At 35.2% G+C, this 18,021-nt stretch overlaps 2 protein-coding genes across 5 annotated transcripts in view; one reads left to right on the top strand and one right to left on the bottom strand.

Moving 5' to 3' along the window:
* Positions 1 to 11,260, top strand: part of Lrrn3 (leucine rich repeat neuronal 3) — a 32,813-nt gene extending 21,553 nt beyond the window's left edge. Inside the window, exon 2 of the mRNA XM_021202152.1 lies at positions 8,256 to 11,260. Coding sequence (XP_021057811.1) covers positions 8,612 to 10,735 — 2,124 coding nt within the window. The 5' untranslated portion in view covers positions 8,256 to 8,611 and the 3' untranslated portion in view covers positions 10,736 to 11,260. The remainder of the gene's footprint in view (positions 1 to 8,255) is intronic.
* The window catches only part of Immp2l (inner mitochondrial membrane peptidase subunit 2), an 887,790-nt gene that overhangs the window by 465,056 nt on the left and 404,713 nt on the right, over positions 1 to 18,021 (bottom strand). The gene's annotated exons all lie outside the window — the stretch shown is intronic.

The following is an 18,021-nucleotide window of genomic DNA, read 5'->3' as shown; positions in this document are numbered from 1 at the left end:
ATGTAAATAAAGAAAGTATCTAATAAAAATATATATACTAGCCCTCACTTGGAAAGAAAAAAAAATAATCCCAGGGTTAAAAATGTAATTAAGGAGGCACATGCCCAGTACAAAAAGAGGCAGAGACTCAGTTTTTAGCACACACAATTTCAAAACTTCTAAAAATCTGTATTTGTTCAGGTCATAAGAATCATTTCAAAGATTACTTGTGACTCTAGAGAAACTATTTCTATGGTAGAACTTGAAAAACGTGTTTAAGATGTAATTAAATGTGACAAGAATCTAAAATTAAGAAATTTCAGCATACACACTCAGAAACTATTCAAACATTTTATATTATATCTTCACAAAGGTCTACATTGAAATAGTTTTGAATGGATTTAAGGTTATTATAAAAAATCATATAATTATAGAGACTGAAGGTAATTCATTTTGCAAATAAAATCAGGAGGGGTCACAAGGTCTTCTCCTTCTTAAATGTGCACATTTTCATAATATTCTGTGACTAGTGTGTTTGTAATTTAACCAAGAGCATCTCCCACATAGATCAAGCAAGATTTCATCTCTGTCTTCCAATTCAAAATATGGGATAATGGCACTTTAGTCTGAGATGTGTCAAGGTCAAGGAGAACCCACAAAGGAGCACTTTCCCTAAAGAGGAGGACCCTTGGAACGAAGTAAATGCTAAATGAGGGGAGAATAAAGGAGAAGTCTAAAAGGGAATATCAATATTCACAGATTCTAAAATAGGTCTCAAATAATACGAAATACTAAAGACAGTTCTGATATAAATTTTAGACTTCCTAACTATATGGAGAGAAGAAATTCAAGCACAAAAAGGAAGTTTGTGGTTTAGAATATCATGTGTTCTGCTAATCCTGCTCAAAAATAATGTTCGCATATAATATACTAATTAAATGCTTGGTTGAGCACAAATAAATATACATAAGAACTCTTTTCATAATGTTAATACTTAGATAATCTCTGATGGTTCAGAGATCACAGCACCAGCAATAACAGTCCTTGGCTCTGGCTGCGTCTCTCTCTACAGCTAGTTGTAAGAAGCAAACTTCTTCATAATGGCAACTATTCATTCAAGAAGGTTCAGGAATCCACACAGTATTAACAATCCATATAGAAACATGAAAATTTAGACTGAAATACCCCCCGCCCCTTTTTTGTATGAAACTAAAGCTCAGAGAGTAATCTGATTGGTTGAAATGCAGAACAAAATTATCCCTAGGGACCAGACAGATTTCTCATTATTGTCCTTCTTCCACAATGCCTACCTGTTTACATTGGAATAATATGTTATGATCAGAGGAAAATCAACCAAAAATAGCAACAACCACCAACTCAATGAGCCTGTACATGGACCACACATCTGTCTGAGAAAACAGGCAGGTGAATGGTGCTATTTCAGTAACAGTTTGCCATGAAGTGGATCTCAGTAGTTGATAAACACTTGGAGGCTAAATGAAGAGCCTTGCATCCATGACTGTTCACATCCAGGCACCTAAACCCGAGCTGTTTGTCCCATCCATTAGATGACTGAGGTGATACTCTTTTCCATTTATCACCATGGAAATATAACCATGAAATGAAATACTAATAATGGTAGACAATTAATTTAGAATAATGACAGACAACTAATTTGATAGCCTTTAAAGGTCATTATAAGTAAAATGCACTGATTCTAACTTGTTAATGGTGCAGGGTAAGAGTAATGAATACAAACATGATAGAATAAAGAATTCAAAGGTTAAACTGGAATAAATGAGTTAACACCTAGACAATTATCAAACACCTTAAGAACATTTTTATTCACAGAATAGTATCATACATATACAANCTTGGAATGTGAAGAGATCTCAAATATCAGGTAACCCAATTTCTAAGCTTAAAAAATGAGTAGCTTACAGCACAGGAGAAAGGATATTCTGTCCATAGGCACATCTTTTATAAATGAGTTCCATATTTCTTTATGCAAAGCAAGACTTATTTAACTTATTCAGTGAACAGGACAATATTTTAATTGTAAATATTTGAAATATCCACTTTAATAAAAACCTACAAGCAAGTTCAGGTAACTGGGTTTGAGAGTCTAGAAAATAAATATTTCTCAAATAAAAAGAAAGTTTTTTTTTTTTTTGAATGTGTATAGTGATTCTTTAGGCTTATGAAACCTTCAATTAGAAACGTTGTACATCGTGGTGCGCACTAGGCTCCGCACCACGATGTACAACGTCCACAAGAAATAAAAAAAAAGGGTTTTTTTTTTTTTTGAATGTGTATAGTGATTCTTTAGGCTTATGAAACCTTCAATTAGAAGTAAAGAAAGGCTGAATTTTACAACAAGGGACTCTAAAATCAGATAATAAAAGAATGGATTCGGAGATCTTTATACAAATGTACTTAGATAGCAAATTTGTTATAGAAGAAAGGGGAAAGCTGAATTTTAATGTAGCCATGGCAACTTTCTACCGTCACCAANTTTCCCCCTGGAGTCAAGTATCACAATGTTTCTCTTCCACATGATCCAGCCTTTATAATACACATAATGAGGTACAAGCAAAGGAACACTTTGCTCTTAAGCTTCTAAATTGCAAAGCTTCATTGAAAAGATGGAACATTTTAAAGTTGTCTTGTCCACCTGTTTCTCCCCAGTCCTAAAGGAATAGTCTATTACGGACAGTATAAAAGACCTGGTAACATTTCAGTTACTTCTGCTACACAGACAGAATTAAGCACTTTCCTCAGTACACACACAGACCATTACACATGGCTTTATTGTAAATCACACTGACTGTGCAGTATACTCCTTATTGACTCGACCCACTGAGAACTTTGCAAGGAGATATAGGGTCTTACTTCTGGCCATTTTTCCATGTCTATAGGACTGTCTTCCTCAAGGAGCTGTTCAGTCAGTGACTGGCCAATGATGAGACACAGACAAAGAAGGGCCAGGACAGGGCTCTCTCCATAAAAAGAGTCAATATGCAATCCCATCTAGATGTTTTCCTTTTGATTCTGACCAAAAATATACTGAAAAGAAATCTCAGCTATCATGAGTGTCCAGGGGCATTAAAAAATATTATTCAGTTCAGTGAACTAAATTGGGATGCTTCATGCTGTCAGTGTTCCATATAAAACATTTTAAGCCTGTTGCTATTCTGCAGGCAAAATTGTGTGGGGAGGCAATTGGAGAAACTAAATAAGCTGTAAGAAACATTCAGGGAGCACAAAGGAACACAAACATTGGGGAAAAATAATCCCACATTTTCAAGTGCTTCTTAAATTAAAAATAAAAAGGGGAGGGGCTTAATTCAGGCCACAAAAGGTATATCTTTTTTAATATTTTCAGTTTTAAAAGGGAAGTAATGTATCTAGTGAAATGAAATGGTATAGTATGCACCGAAGAATATTGCCTCAAGGGTGGATGGATAAATACGTGCAGAGGAGAATGGGCAATGAGCTCAATGTCAGAGCCATGCCAATCATGCGAGAGCACCCTGAGAACTACCATGGGTTAAGATAAAGTTTTCCATCTCTAGTGACATTTCAGTGTCATCTGAACTTTCAAAATACGCAGTTTCAGTTTACCTAGCTTTAACATATGAGTATGTGGTCTTCAAGATTAAAAAATGATGTTTAGAAATCGTTCTCTCTGAAAACAAACGAAAGTGACTGAGAAGAACAACCGTGAACTCACTGAGTTCCCAATGCCGATCACACTAAAGCTTCAATCACCTACAGGCTGCACTCTGCACTGAGCAAGGATATCTGCTTACCACAGTGTAGGGGAAAGAGAGAAATTCTGTCTGCACATTAAGCATTTTTTATGCATTCATCAGTCAATTCATAATATCTACTCCTAATTTAAGCCTCAGATTTTTCCCTGAAGTGTGAGATCCTTGATAAATGATGGGATACAGGCCATTATTTAAGTATATTTGCCATGATCTAGTTCACATTTTCCTAAATTTGAAATGCTTCTCACAAAGACTTTATCTTTTATTCTGTGTGATCGAAACCTACAAACTGCAGCTAGAAATCTGGGACCTGGGAAGAGAGAGGCGAGGACATTTTTAGAAATTCTGAGAAATTCACCTAAACTGCATTTAAGCTGGTCAACTTATTTTTAGTTGTGCAATGGGCTATTTTTAAAGTTCTTGTGCCAATGTACAGGAAAAGGGAGAAAACTCTTTTAAAATCAACTGTGTAGCCCTAATCTACAAATGGCCACTGGTGGGAAAACATTTCCTCATTGGTGAAACTAATGCATAGGTTGAAAAAAATAGCTGTTTTAAAATAGCTGTAACTTATCTCGCTTTCAAGTGGCCATAATTTTCATAATTCAAGTAGATGATACCTCTTTTATCTACTCCTTTCTGATTACTATTTACTGTTGAATACTTTAATCATTTTTAAAATTATGCTAATCGTTGTTTGATTTGCTATCATTCAATACAAACTGTGGAAAGACACACTTGTAAGTTATTAATCAGCAAATTATTAACTAAGTTCTGATCAAACAATTAAATGTCTTAATATAACCAAATAAATTGAGGTGAACAATGATCCTAATCGTAATAATTTTATGCTCTAGGAAGAATAATATTCAAATCATTAGATGTTTAGCAAAAGAATAATCAGTCAATACATAGCTCTTTATAATCTAATAATCTAACATATATACTGTTTACTAATAATAATCTCGGTTTCATTAGACTCTTAAAGAAATGTGAATGAAAATTAAGATAACAGTTGAGAAGTAACAAAGGAAAAGCTTCCAGCCAAGGCACTTGGGTTCGTGATACACCAGTGACCAGGGTACTTGGGCTCAGCCTCTACAGGAGTACTGTGTCCAGTAGCAGAAAAGGAAGCCTTCATTGTTATGACTGTGATAACCATGAGCCCTAGTCTAACTTTGCTGCCTCTGAGCCTGTATTCATAAGCTACAGATAACAAGACTTATTTACACATAAGGTGATAACTTATGTGTAACTACATTCTTACATTAAAAATATAGCTAATATGCAGTTTGAGTATGTGGTAAAATAAATGCAAATAAGAGGAGCTACATTTATTGAAGTTTCAAAAATTAACAAGTTGAAATGCTTGGATTTTATGTAAATGGATGGAAACTTACTCATGAGATCCTTCCACTGATGCACTGAAAATTTCCAAGTCTGTTTTTCTAATGGAGCAATGGTGCTTGCTGTACAGTAGACCCAGGAATTGCAATCTTTCTTTCAGTCACATTTCTTGTAATAAATAAGATGGTACTTCTGCTTTGTATACTAGTTCCATGTGAGTTTAGTTTGTGTGAGCCATACCTTCATCATAACTTGTTTTGGCAAAAGGGATTTTCTAAACTTCAAAATCTGAAGATCATAGTTTAACAAATCTGAGAAAGAAAATTTCCCCACCACTAAATGTTTGTTAAAATTACCTCCTCATTTTCACTTATGTGGACAGGGTGACCTTCTAGAAAGAGTTGAATACATAAGTGGGGGAAACTGTGTCCTAATCATATCCTATTGTTTATTAGCCAAATGTTCTTAGGCAGGTGAGACCTTAAGCAGGAGAGATTATAATACTGTAAGGTTTCAGGTCCTGTTCATTAAAAGTACATGGCTATACAAGCATCTCACTACCCTATTTTGCAAGGCCATTGGTAACATAGACAATTGCTAATAAAAATATTTGGAAGCTGTGAAACACTAAGAAGTAAGACAATACTCCTTCTGTCTTAGGACTGTGTGAAGAGCCCATGCTAATAACTGCTAGTGAATGCATCACAGCAAATACCACAGACATAAGACAAAGTCAATATTCTATAGTCTGCTATGCTTTTCACCCTCACAGATACCAGCTCAAACAAGTGCTGAGATTGTGCACCACTATAAGAACTTTTCTTTTTTGAAAGTCTTCTGAATAAACCTAGGTCAAACTCTTGTCTCAAAGCTATGGCTATGCAATTGATGGGATGGAATCAGAAAAAAAAATTCTAATTAAACATAAACATAAATGTTCAAATACACCCATCAAAATGACTTCCAAATAAAAATGTTTATTCTTCTATTAATCATGTCATTTAATAATTTACCTTCCAGATAACTTGCAAGACAGAGTCTCCCCTTAACACAGCTGGTAAAGGCAGATATAACCAGTTAACTGGGAGAAGTCACATCCCCATCACTCTCAGCTGAGTGAGTTGTGAAAACATAAACAACTACTTTGTACTTTCCACCTAGGCTTTTACTTCATCTTGGACAAAAGAGGTTTCCATACTGGTTTTCCTCAGTTGCCACTTCTGTTGGCTCCTGTCTCTGTGGTCTCTTGCTTTGGCTTCCTGACTGAAGTTCACTATGGGAAGTGATAATATCCAAGGGATCTTTTTCTCTATTGGCTATTAACTCAATAACTAAAACATAAAAGTTGCTTAATAAATCTCCACAAATACAGTAAATCAAAGGTCCTCAACTTGTGGGTCATGACACCTTTGCATATCAGAAAACCTGCATATCAGATATTTATTCTATTAATTGTAACAGTAGCAAAATTACATTCATGAGGGAGCAACGAAATAATTTTATGGTTATGAGTCACTATAACACGAGGAACTGTATTGAAGGGTCAGGACATTAGGAATGGCAAGAGATTGACTTTTAGAATCTAACAATCCTTTGCTTTATCCTCAGAAATATTACTTCAATCTTATGTAAAAATATAGTTACTATAGAGTTTGTGTAAGTGGTAAGATAAATACGAATATGAGCAGTTAAATTTATTGATGGTTAAAAATGAACAAGTTGGATTGCTTTTATTGCATGTGAAATTATGAAAATGTCCATTTCCTCACATTCATTCGCTGGTATAGTCTGTGCTACATTCCAGTTACCAAGGTCAGGAACTGGAGATCAAAAGACAAGTAAATCTCATGTTCCCGAGGAGTGTGACTGGAAGCACAAAATGCTGAGAGGCAAGAGGGAGAAGTTATATGAAAGGCAGGCTTCCCTGAGGACACAAGCTTGAAGGATGAAAAAAAAAAAAAAAATCAGATGCCTTTGACTCAAGGCAAGTTAATAGTTAACTGAAAAAAACAAATCACAACTCAGTATCAGATAAAATCACATTTCTGAGTGTTAAGGGGAAAAAACAAGATAGCTGTAAATATAAACTGTGATTCATAATTCTTAGAAATAAAACTTTATTTTAAAACAGTAACATTTCTACCTCCTCATGAGAACACATGCCATTTATGTTTATGTGTATGAATATTTATGTGTATTCCTGAAATGTCTACCAAATCTTCATCCAATTATGCCATTGTAACCATCAATGCTGAGAGTCAGCGAGCCCAAAATGAAGAGTCTAGCCACACCTGACTCTCTAAACCATGTGAAGCGATGGAAGGCAGCTCACCAGCAATCAGGATGAAGCACAGACCTACCAGCACTGCGTCCTGTTAAGCAAACTGGAATGTGCTTTTGAACGTCCTACTTTTTTTGACAAAAGAATGCCAGTGTCCATTTAAAGAAGGAATATCCACTATAGGGATGTAACATGGTTGTTTTTATTACTAGTTACTGGTGGTATGTAAATTATTCTCAATGATAAACAGTCAAATCTTCATCTTATATTAATTTTATACAAGTATATGTGCAGTAAGGTAGATTAGCCTCCATTTTCTGAAAATCTCAAATCAGTTTATGCAAAGCAGGCTACAAAGAGAGGCAGGAATGAAAATAAGGAATTGTGCTAAATATCACTACTTAGCTCAGGCAGCAATCAGGAACAATTTTGCTCCCAAGTGCTGACTATAAAGGGTAGGAGGAACAATAGGCTCACTATTTGATTATAATAAACCAGCATTATTTGTTTAGACCATACATCAAAACCCACCATGCCTTCAAAGCTGTCATCCTTTATTTTTCACTATAGTCCATTCATAAAGACATAGAAAAATAAAGTAAGTAAAGCTAGAGATATAAATAAAGATTTGAAACAACTGAAAATTTCTGGAAGGATATTTATTATACCAATTGAAACTTCAGTCCTTGGAAGATCAAATTTCTTGATTTACTTAATGTCTGAGACAACAATAAGGACAAAGTCATGAAAATGTATTGAAATACTGCAAATGCTAGCAATATTTATATATATATGAAATAATTATATGTAGTTAAACATTAATTATGGATTTTCCTCTTGAACTAATTCTTTTCTCTCCCTTTAATTGCACTTAGAATAATGCCTCTACATCTGCAAGTACTGAACAAGCATGGGATTTGAATCGCAGACTTCCAAATAAATGAATTGCTCCATATCCTGTGACCATCTATACATATGCCATCTTCAAAGAGTTCATCAAGACCCTATCACTGAGGAGACAGCAAGCATCTTTTCTCCACAATGCATGCAATTTTTGGGAAATACATGTGTGGCTCTCCTAAGTATTTCCATGAAGGAAACACCCACAGTCCTGTGGCATTCATCTTTTGACAAATGCAAATACTTCCCTCATCAGTCAGCTCCTACTGAACTTACTGGTGGTGACTGGAATCCTTAAGGGCCTGTTAACTTTCTGAAGACAAAAGCTAAAATGAAGGACACGCCACTCCAAGTCCATGTGCTACTTGGCCTAGCTATTACTACACTAGTACAAGCTGTAGATAAAAAAGTGGATTGCCCCCAGTTATGTACATGTGAGATCAGGCCTTGGTTTACTCCCAGATCCATCTATATGGAAGCATCGACAGTGGACTGTAATGATTTAGGGCTTTTAAACTTCCCAGCCAGACTGCCTGCCGACACACAGATTCTGCTCCTACAGACTAACAATATTGCAAGAATTGAACATTCCACAGACTTTCCAGTGAACCTGACTGGCCTGGACTTATCTCAAAACAATTTATCTTCAGTCACTAATATTAATGTGCAAAAGATGTCCCAGCTTCTTTCTGTGTACCTAGAGGAAAACAAGCTAACTGAGCTGCCTGAAAAGTGTCTATATGGACTGAGCAACTTGCAGGAACTCTACATTAATCACAACTTGCTCTCTACCATTTCTCCTGGAGCCTTCATTGGCCTACATAATCTTCTCCGGCTTCATCTCAACTCAAACAGACTGCAGATGATCAACAGTCAGTGGTTTGATGCTCTTCCCAACCTCGAGATACTGATGCTTGGGGACAACCCCATCATCAGGATCAAGGACATGAACTTTCAGCCTCTTCTCAAGCTTCGCAGCCTGGTTATAGCTGGCATAAACCTCACGGAAATACCAGATGATGCCTTGGTTGGACTGGAAAACCTCGAAAGCATCTCTTTTTATGATAACAGGCTGAATAAGGTACCCCAGGTTGCTCTTCAAAAAGCTGTTAACCTCAAGTTTTTGGATCTAAATAAAAATCCTATTAACAGAATACGAAGGGGTGATTTTAGCAATATGCTACACTTGAAGGAATTGGGGATAAACAATATGCCTGAACTTGTCTCCATTGACAGTCTCGCTGTGGATAACTTGCCAGATTTGAGAAAAATAGAAGCTACTAACAACCCCAGATTGTCTTACATTCACCCTAATGCATTTTTCAGACTCCCAAAGCTAGAATCTCTCATGCTAAACAGCAATGCCCTCAGTGCCCTCTACCACGGTACCATAGAGTCTTTGCCAAACCTCAAGGAAATCAGCATACATAGCAATCCCATCCGTTGTGACTGTGTAATCCGCTGGATTAACATGAACAAAACCAACCTTCGGTTTATGGAACCAGATTCTCTGCTCTGTGTCGACCCACCTGAATTCCAAGGCCAGAATGTTCGGCAAGTGCATTTCAGGGATATGATGGAAATTTGCCTCCCTCTTATAGCTCCTGAGAGTTTTCCTTCTGACCTGGATGTGGAAGCTGACAGCTATGTGTCGCTTCACTGCAGAGCTACTGCAGAACCCCAGCCAGAAATCTACTGGATCACACCTTCTGGTAAAAAACTATTGCCAAATACAATGCGAGAGAAGTTCTATGTTCATTCTGAAGGCACGCTAGACATAAGAGGCATAACCCCAAAGGAAGGGGGGTTGTACACCTGCATAGCAACTAACTTAGTTGGTGCTGATTTGAAGTCTATTATGATCAAAGTGGGAGGTTCTGTTCCTCAGGATAATAATGGGTCATTGAATATTAAAATAAAAGATATCCGGGCCAATTCTGTTCTGGTGTCTTGGAAAGCGAGCTCTAAAATTCTCAAATCCAGCGTTAAGTGGACAGCCTTCGTCAAGACTGAAGACTCTCATGCTGCCCAAAGTGCTCGAATACCATCTGACGTCAAGGTATATAATCTTACTCATCTGAAACCATCTACCGAGTACAAAATTTGTATTGATATTCCCACCATTTATCAGAAAAGCAGAACACAATGTGTGAATGTCACCACGAAAAGTCTGGAGCATGACGGGAAAGAGTATGGAAAGAGTCATACAGTATTTGTGGCCTGCGTCGGAGGCCTGCTAGGGATCGTTGGTGTAATGTGTCTTTTCAGCTGTGTCTCACAGGAAGGGAACTGTGAGGGTGAGCACAGCTATGCTGTGAATCACTGTCACAAGCCAGCCTTGGCTTTCAGTGAGCTTTATCCTCCTCTAATCAACCTCTGGGAGTCCAGCAAAGAAAAACGGGCATCATTGGAAGTAAAAGCAACTGCTATAGGTGTGCCGACAAATATGTCCTAAAACAACCAACCAAACCTACTTCAAAGAAAAGCTGGAGTCTGCAGTAGTGCTTAAAATTCAGCAACAAAAAATAGGCAGAGGAATATCACTTTCTGAAAAGAAGACTCGGTGTCGCCAATGCTGCTCCTGACCAAGGGAAAGAGGTGAAAGTTCAGTATTTTAATTGACTGGCTTCAAAGGGTACTGTGGCAACCAAATATAACAATTCCATTTTCTAGAACTTTCATGTAACTTTTATGTCAGGACTGCAGTTAACGTGAACATTTCTGTATTTTTTTTAAGTATAGAAGAGTAGTTGAACTGAGCAATACCTCCTCCTGTGTTGTATTACACATATTAGCCACGAGTTTTTGCAGTGACCAGATAAACTTGAATTGACACGTGGTGTAATGGAAAGGACAAATTCTGTAGAGTAGACACAGTGAGTATGTGGACCTCTTTTATAAGGAAAAATACATTTTGGATTAAAATCAATTGCTTTTGTCTTGTTTTTGTTTCTAAATAAAGAATAATTTCTGGGAAATATCATCTGATTAGAGTCATTTAAGTACCAATGTTTTTTAAAGGTTTTTTAAAAAATATGATTGGAAGCCACATTTTTCTGATACACAAAATGGACTTTAAACAGCACTTTATAAATATTAAAAGATTATAAAATTATATTTAACACTTTAAATATTAATTAAAAGTAATCCTCCAGGAAATTATAAATTAATTTAAAGATTTTTTTTTTGAAACAAGAAGCTCTGGAAAAAGATTTAATTATTAGGTTCAAATGACGCAAGTCTAATACTGAAGTAAATCAAATCCTAATTTTAATAATGAATCGCTCAGCTGGAAGTGACTACTATGCAAAATCTTTTGCCATTTCAATATACTTTCTTATCTAAGCATATTTTCACATACTTTCTTATCTAAGCATATTTTCACATTTCTTTGAGATTTAAGATAATGAGCTTCAGTGATGTAACAAATAATTTACTAATCTGCTCTACCACAATTACAGTAAGGCAATTAATCACATGTCCCATTTTAATAGCAAGGTTTTAGAATTTTACTATAATGTATGAATATGGAGCAAAACCTCATGAGGCTCAACTTTTGGAAACACTAACTTAGACTTTTTTCTATTCAATATAAAAACAATGTGATCCAAATGATTCCAGTGTTCACTGTAAAATAAAATGCAGTTTATGTTAACAAAGAGCATCTATTTATGCAAACTAGACTCACTTTAAACTTGCTATGTAGCCCATGGTGGCTTTGAACTCATGATTCCCAGCTATAAAACAAACCCCTCATAAACAAAGTTACAGGTATATATTACTGATAAAAAATGTCAGAAAACATTTTCATTAACTAAGATGAATTCTGAAGGTGATTTGGGGTAAAATTAACTAAGAAAGTGCAATCAACTAAGACTGAACAGAAAGTGTCTAGAGCACATGTTAAGATGATTTCACATTATAAAAATGAAAATACCACTTTGAAATCCTTTATATGAAGTTAAAGAACTTGAAATATTAACAAAAACTCAAGAGATTGAGAAGTTTAACCATTTTACAAATATAACAGTTCTACAAAAACAAGTTCATTTTTTTACACAAAGGAGAAACATTCTGAATTTTAAATACCAATCTTAAACAATAAGCCATAGTTTTAGTAGGCAAACTGCTTTTCTCTCCAGCTAGAAGCTTCCATAGTGATAACCATTGTGCTGTTCCTAATCAAGTGTTTAACATTTTACAGTGACTGCGTGCATGTTATGAGAACGTCACCAGCCTGTAAGCATTCCCAGCACAGCAGCCATATCAATTTATTTGTTGATATTAGACATTTCTTTTGTGTTAACATTGACAGTTTCTAATTAAATCCTAGCTATTTTTGACAATGTGGAAGCTAATTGCTATGAACTCTTTAAAATGAAAGGACAAGCTGTGTTAATTTCAACAAAACCAAAATATGGAACTTGTTAATTCAATGTGTTTCCCGGGAACAGATTTTACAACCTGATGAATCACTATCACAGAGAGGCTGACATTAGAATTTATCAGTAAGACATGCTCATATATCATGAGAGGTTTCAGCACTACGGACAGAGCCTTGTGAGGCTCAGCTATTTATCAAAAATTTAAGAGCTGAAATATGACCTATTAGGATGCAGTTATTGTATAGGTCAGCAAGATATTGAGCATGTATTTTGTGTTTCTTTTAAATTTACTTTTACGCGGAACCATCACAGCCGCATCTAAAGCATTTCCACCTACACATACCCTTTGAAAATTGTTGCTCAGTAAGACCAATTAATAAGTAAATAGTTGAAGGCATATAAATAATTTTTGTTACCAAAATATCAATGCAGGTTCTTAAGGCATGTTATGATTTTATTTAAATTTTAACCTAATTCATCAGCAAAGAATGGAATTCTGCTTCAATAAAGAGAATAATACTTAATACTCCTAAACGAACTCCTAAACAATCACAAAATTAAATGAGCACTAGTCAAATGATTGACACATAATTTACAGTTGAATTGTATCATACGGAATCACCTGTTGTGGTGAAGTTTACCTAAGAATTCTGAAGCTTATACTGTCACAAATGTTCATTGATGTATTTATCTTTTTGGAAAAAAACCAACCTCACACAAAAGTTATTTAGAAAAAAAATAGTCTCACAATTTTTAGTACAAACCAATTCCATATTCTTGGGGGGGAAAAAGCATGTCAAAACAACACAAAGAATAGTCATGATTGTGTAATAAAGTTTTGATTACCAATGCACTGCCTATACAAAACTGGGGCTATTACATGGAGATGAAAATATCCTACTAACTAGTGATATCCTGGCTGTCCTTAATATCAGAGTATAATACCTTATGTATGCCCAGATGCTGACGCAAAAGAACTTAATATGTTGTAGGTTGAATCAATGTGAAAACATACAATTATTGATAGTACATGATTTTGAATGATAATAAATGACTGTGACTAGTTGAATATTACATTATGCTTTTATCATCATCTTAGAATGCAATCCTTCCACTTATTAGAAAATTAACAATAAATCATGTGGCATGCTATGACGATGACAGCCTCATAGTTCCCCCTACCTATTGTGTACATCATGTAATTAACCTGCACTATTAATTGGTAGAAGTGCACTCTGCCCACACAGCAGTGACATCAACTCAGCATGCATTTTTACAGTGTAGCTTATCATCAAGTGATACATGGTTATACTGAAAAGCAACAAAGACAAAAACAATCAATGAAGTCACATTACTATCTGTATAGTGAAGGTTTGAGGTGTTGAAGTGCTACTAGTTTGCCTATTAAGAATGAAGTGAAATTTTGAGATCTCTACCTCCATCACATACAAATACACACACACACCTTAACACAGAGATTTATATTCTAAATTTTCTCTATTAAATTTTCACAAATATTTATTAACTATGATAATTAATGACATCAGTGTTGGCTTTTAATTTTTAAAAACCCACACTACTCAGAAATCACTGATCTTTTAAGCTCAATAACATATAGAAATATATTGACATAGGAATTTGTTAAAATATAGTATGGATTTTATTCTCTGTATTACTATAACTAGTCCAATCCCATCTTCAGAATGATTAAATAAAAAATCTTATCTACTTCCCATAGATGTTTTTCTAAGCAGAGAAAGGTGTGTGTGTGTGTGTGTGTGTGTGTGTGTGTGTGTGTGTGTGTGTGTGTGTGTATTTAAACTAAGGGAGTTTGGTCATCCAAACAATTTAGCACTGACCAAATGCTTACATCTCTTGCAAGGAGAGTCACCTGGCTCTTAAAAGATTTTCTCTCATTGACTCTTAAATATATTCAAAACTGTAGTATCTGTCAATTACAAAGTTAATGATAAAACAGCAGAATTTATAAGTATGCTAAGAAAGGGCAAGTTTCCAACAAAAGTTCCCTGATCGCAGGAAAACCTCGAATTGCGTTTATTGCTACTACAGTCATTTTGTTTTTTACTCCAAGGATGGTTTTCTAGATAATATAAAATAATCAATAGGAACTAATTTCAATCCTAGAATTTCCATGAGATAATATCTTTGTTTTGATTTCATTTCCATACCATTTTCAAAGATAATGATGTTTTAGATGTTATAATACCTTATGTGTTTGTGTTTATCTTTTCTAACTGATGTATCTTCAAAAACCATAGCATTATGTGACCATGATTAAGAACAAGCAACCTCTAATTAGGAACAAGCAACTTCTAATTAAAACATATAGTATAGTGTCTGAGTTTATCAATGTAAAAATCCAGTTGGCCTGCCTATGTGTAGCATTTAGTAATCTCCGGTAAAAATAATAAAGTAAGTCTGGGGTAAAACTTGACCTTCCTTAATCCTCACATTGAGAAGTAATATAAATAACTCCCTGGTATTTAGGATACCAGTCTCCAAGGAAAAAGAGAGAGAATTTGTTCTTAAACTCTCAGAAGTGACATTGTTAAAATAATGTAACCAGACATACCAAAACATTTTTTCAAAAGTATATAATACAATATCAAGACTGAATTATGGTCAGATACTTACAGTAAATGTTTCCTTAATAGTTACAAAGAAAAAAAATACAAGCAATATGAAGCAAAATTCTCTATCTACAAAAAACTTAAAGGCACAAGTCATCTCATTCCTGTTTGCTATTCAGCTGATCAATAAAGCATCATTTTAATACTTGATGTTTCATAGAAAACACTTACTTTTCAAGGATTCAAAAATATATTCTCATTATATAATATCAGAAAATCAATTCAGATCCTCAGATCCATGCAAGCAATGAATTGCTGGCTCATAGTCTTTCAAAAGGCATAAAAGAAAGAAACATAAGGCTCAATCCTTTCTGACAGTAATATTTTTATTCATATAACCAATAAAAATTAAGTAATTATAGCATAAAATGAGCTACATTAAAAATTGTTCGAGGTGTAGGGAACTTGGTTTCCTTCTAATGGATGATGTGAGAGTCAGTGCATTTTATTTCTGAAGCAGTCACTTAATACTTCATACATTTTCCAGTAACATCAAAATGCCACTTCAAAAATGTTACCAACATTTGTAACAATACACATTCATATTAACTTAGAAGAAAGAAAAAAGATCCACGGAAATTTTTACCAACACTGAATGTCAGACTCAAAATTGGCAATGTTTTTTAGGAAGATAAACTAGTCCTAAAATAAAGAACATGAAAAAAAAAATAAACTTCATAACTAGGAGCCAAAAATATGATAGATACTTCTTTTTCCCTCTCTTGCTTGCTATCTCTCAGAAAAACCATTTGACCTCATTTACGTACAATTAAGCAATCTATTGTGTGTCTAATCACTCATGGAATGCCAAGAAATGCAGTATTAATATTCCTACTTTACATCTGAGCTTACCACGTAACTAGGAATATAGGGTCAAAGAAATTAAGTAGGTTTTCTCCCCCCCCCAATAGAATAAGAAACATAAACACAAAAAGATAGAAGACCATGAACAATAATAACACCCAAGTCTATCTGAGCATTTCATAGCCTGGGAAAGTTGTAGGGGAAGCATACAATATATCAACATATAGAGACATAGAAATGTAGCTCAATGGTGTAGCACTTGCCTAGCATAAAGCAGGGTTCAATCAGAAGATGCCTTCTGAGCTGGACTGTTTGGAGGTGGTTGTAACCTGAGCCTTGAGAAGCAGATTTACCTGGTGACTGACCATCCTGCACTCACAGGGAGCAGACCTGTGAGACAGAGATGCTTGATAGATGAGAACTCTAATTAAAATGGAATAGCTAGACTTTTAATTACTATGATTACCTAACCAACTCCATCAATACATTCTTTAAAAATATTCCAATCTCAGGTTTGCACCAGGACCTTGGGGACAACATTTGATGTATTTCTTTGGCCTTTTGCAAAGCAATACTTTTATTTTTTTTAAGGGCAAGGAAGAAAGAAAAAAAAAACTATGTATATTGTTATAAATAAAAATTTTAATAAGCATATTTGCCAAGTGCCCAGTAAGAATAGCCAGAGGCTATTATGCTAGTTCTCTGTCTGAAGTTATTCCCATATCCATCAGATAGTTCTCATCTATCAAGCACCTCTCTCTCAAAATTCTACTCACTGTGGGCGCAGGGTGGTCAGCCACCAGCTAAATATGCTTTCAAGACTCAGATTACAACTGCCTCCAAAACAATCTAGCTTAGAAAGCACTTTCTGTTTTAAAAAAAAAAATAATGCTGAGAAAAGGAAAAAAGAGCCCTTCCTGCTTTGTGCCAGCAGGCAGATTCTGGGATTACCTTTGCTACACCAGTCAAGGAAAACTGCAACCCCCACAGTTTAGAGTTAGAAGTCACTGTACTCTGGCAGCCTGGCTTTGCTAGCAAGTTATTGTCTACTGTAACCTCCAAGCCCTCCAGAGAGCACAGTCATGAACTACATGTTCTAGTTCTAGAGAGGATGCTATTCTTTAATGTAGCCCAGATGACACATCGTTTTATGATAGGGCAAACAGCAGAAACTTAAACATGAATAAGCATATTCATGTGACTCGAACCTGGAGGTGTCCATTTAATAGAAAGCTATCCAAAACTGGCAGTCCAACAAAGGAGGTGGTTGTTTAAAACAAATATTATCATAAGTAAAGACATTCCATTATATTAACCTGGTAAGGGGGATAATTCTACATATACAAAGTTTCTAAGCAGTAATGATTCACTACAAATGCTTGAGAGTTACTATGCTCAGAACTTCTTTCATCCAAAATGGCTTCTTTGAACCGTAGTTTGTGTTACTATTGTTGCCTTTCAAGTGAATTGTGTATATTGTGGAGCTCCTTATAAGTAACAGCAACATGGTGTAAAGCTTTATTTGTGGACTATCATCAACATTAATAGGGTTCACTACAACATTTTCAAATACGCTTAGCTTTGCCATATCTCCCCCATATCCACCAAGCAAAGATTTTAGCCAAGGGGATGAATCATGGCCCATGTCACCTGCATATATATTTTATCCATTCACTATTTCCTGAGATATATGTATTAGAAGCCATAGTAACTCTTAGAAATTCAGGATGATGTCATAACAAATACTCTGGGATCAAAAAACCAGTGAAAAAGAGATACTAACAAATTAGTCTGTAAAGTTCAACATAAAAATAGTATCATAATAATTTAAAAAGACATAGGAAGCCAGGCAGTGGTGGCACACGCCTTTAATTCTAGCACTTGGGAGGCAGAGGCAGGTG

This window comes from Mus pahari, chromosome 7 (genome assembly GCF_900095145.1).
Source record: "Mus pahari chromosome 7, PAHARI_EIJ_v1.1, whole genome shotgun sequence".
NCBI lineage: Eukaryota > Metazoa > Chordata > Mammalia > Rodentia > Muridae > Mus > Mus pahari.
The sequence above is the reverse complement of the archived record's forward strand: the minus strand, read 5'-3'. Positions and strand labels throughout refer to the sequence as shown.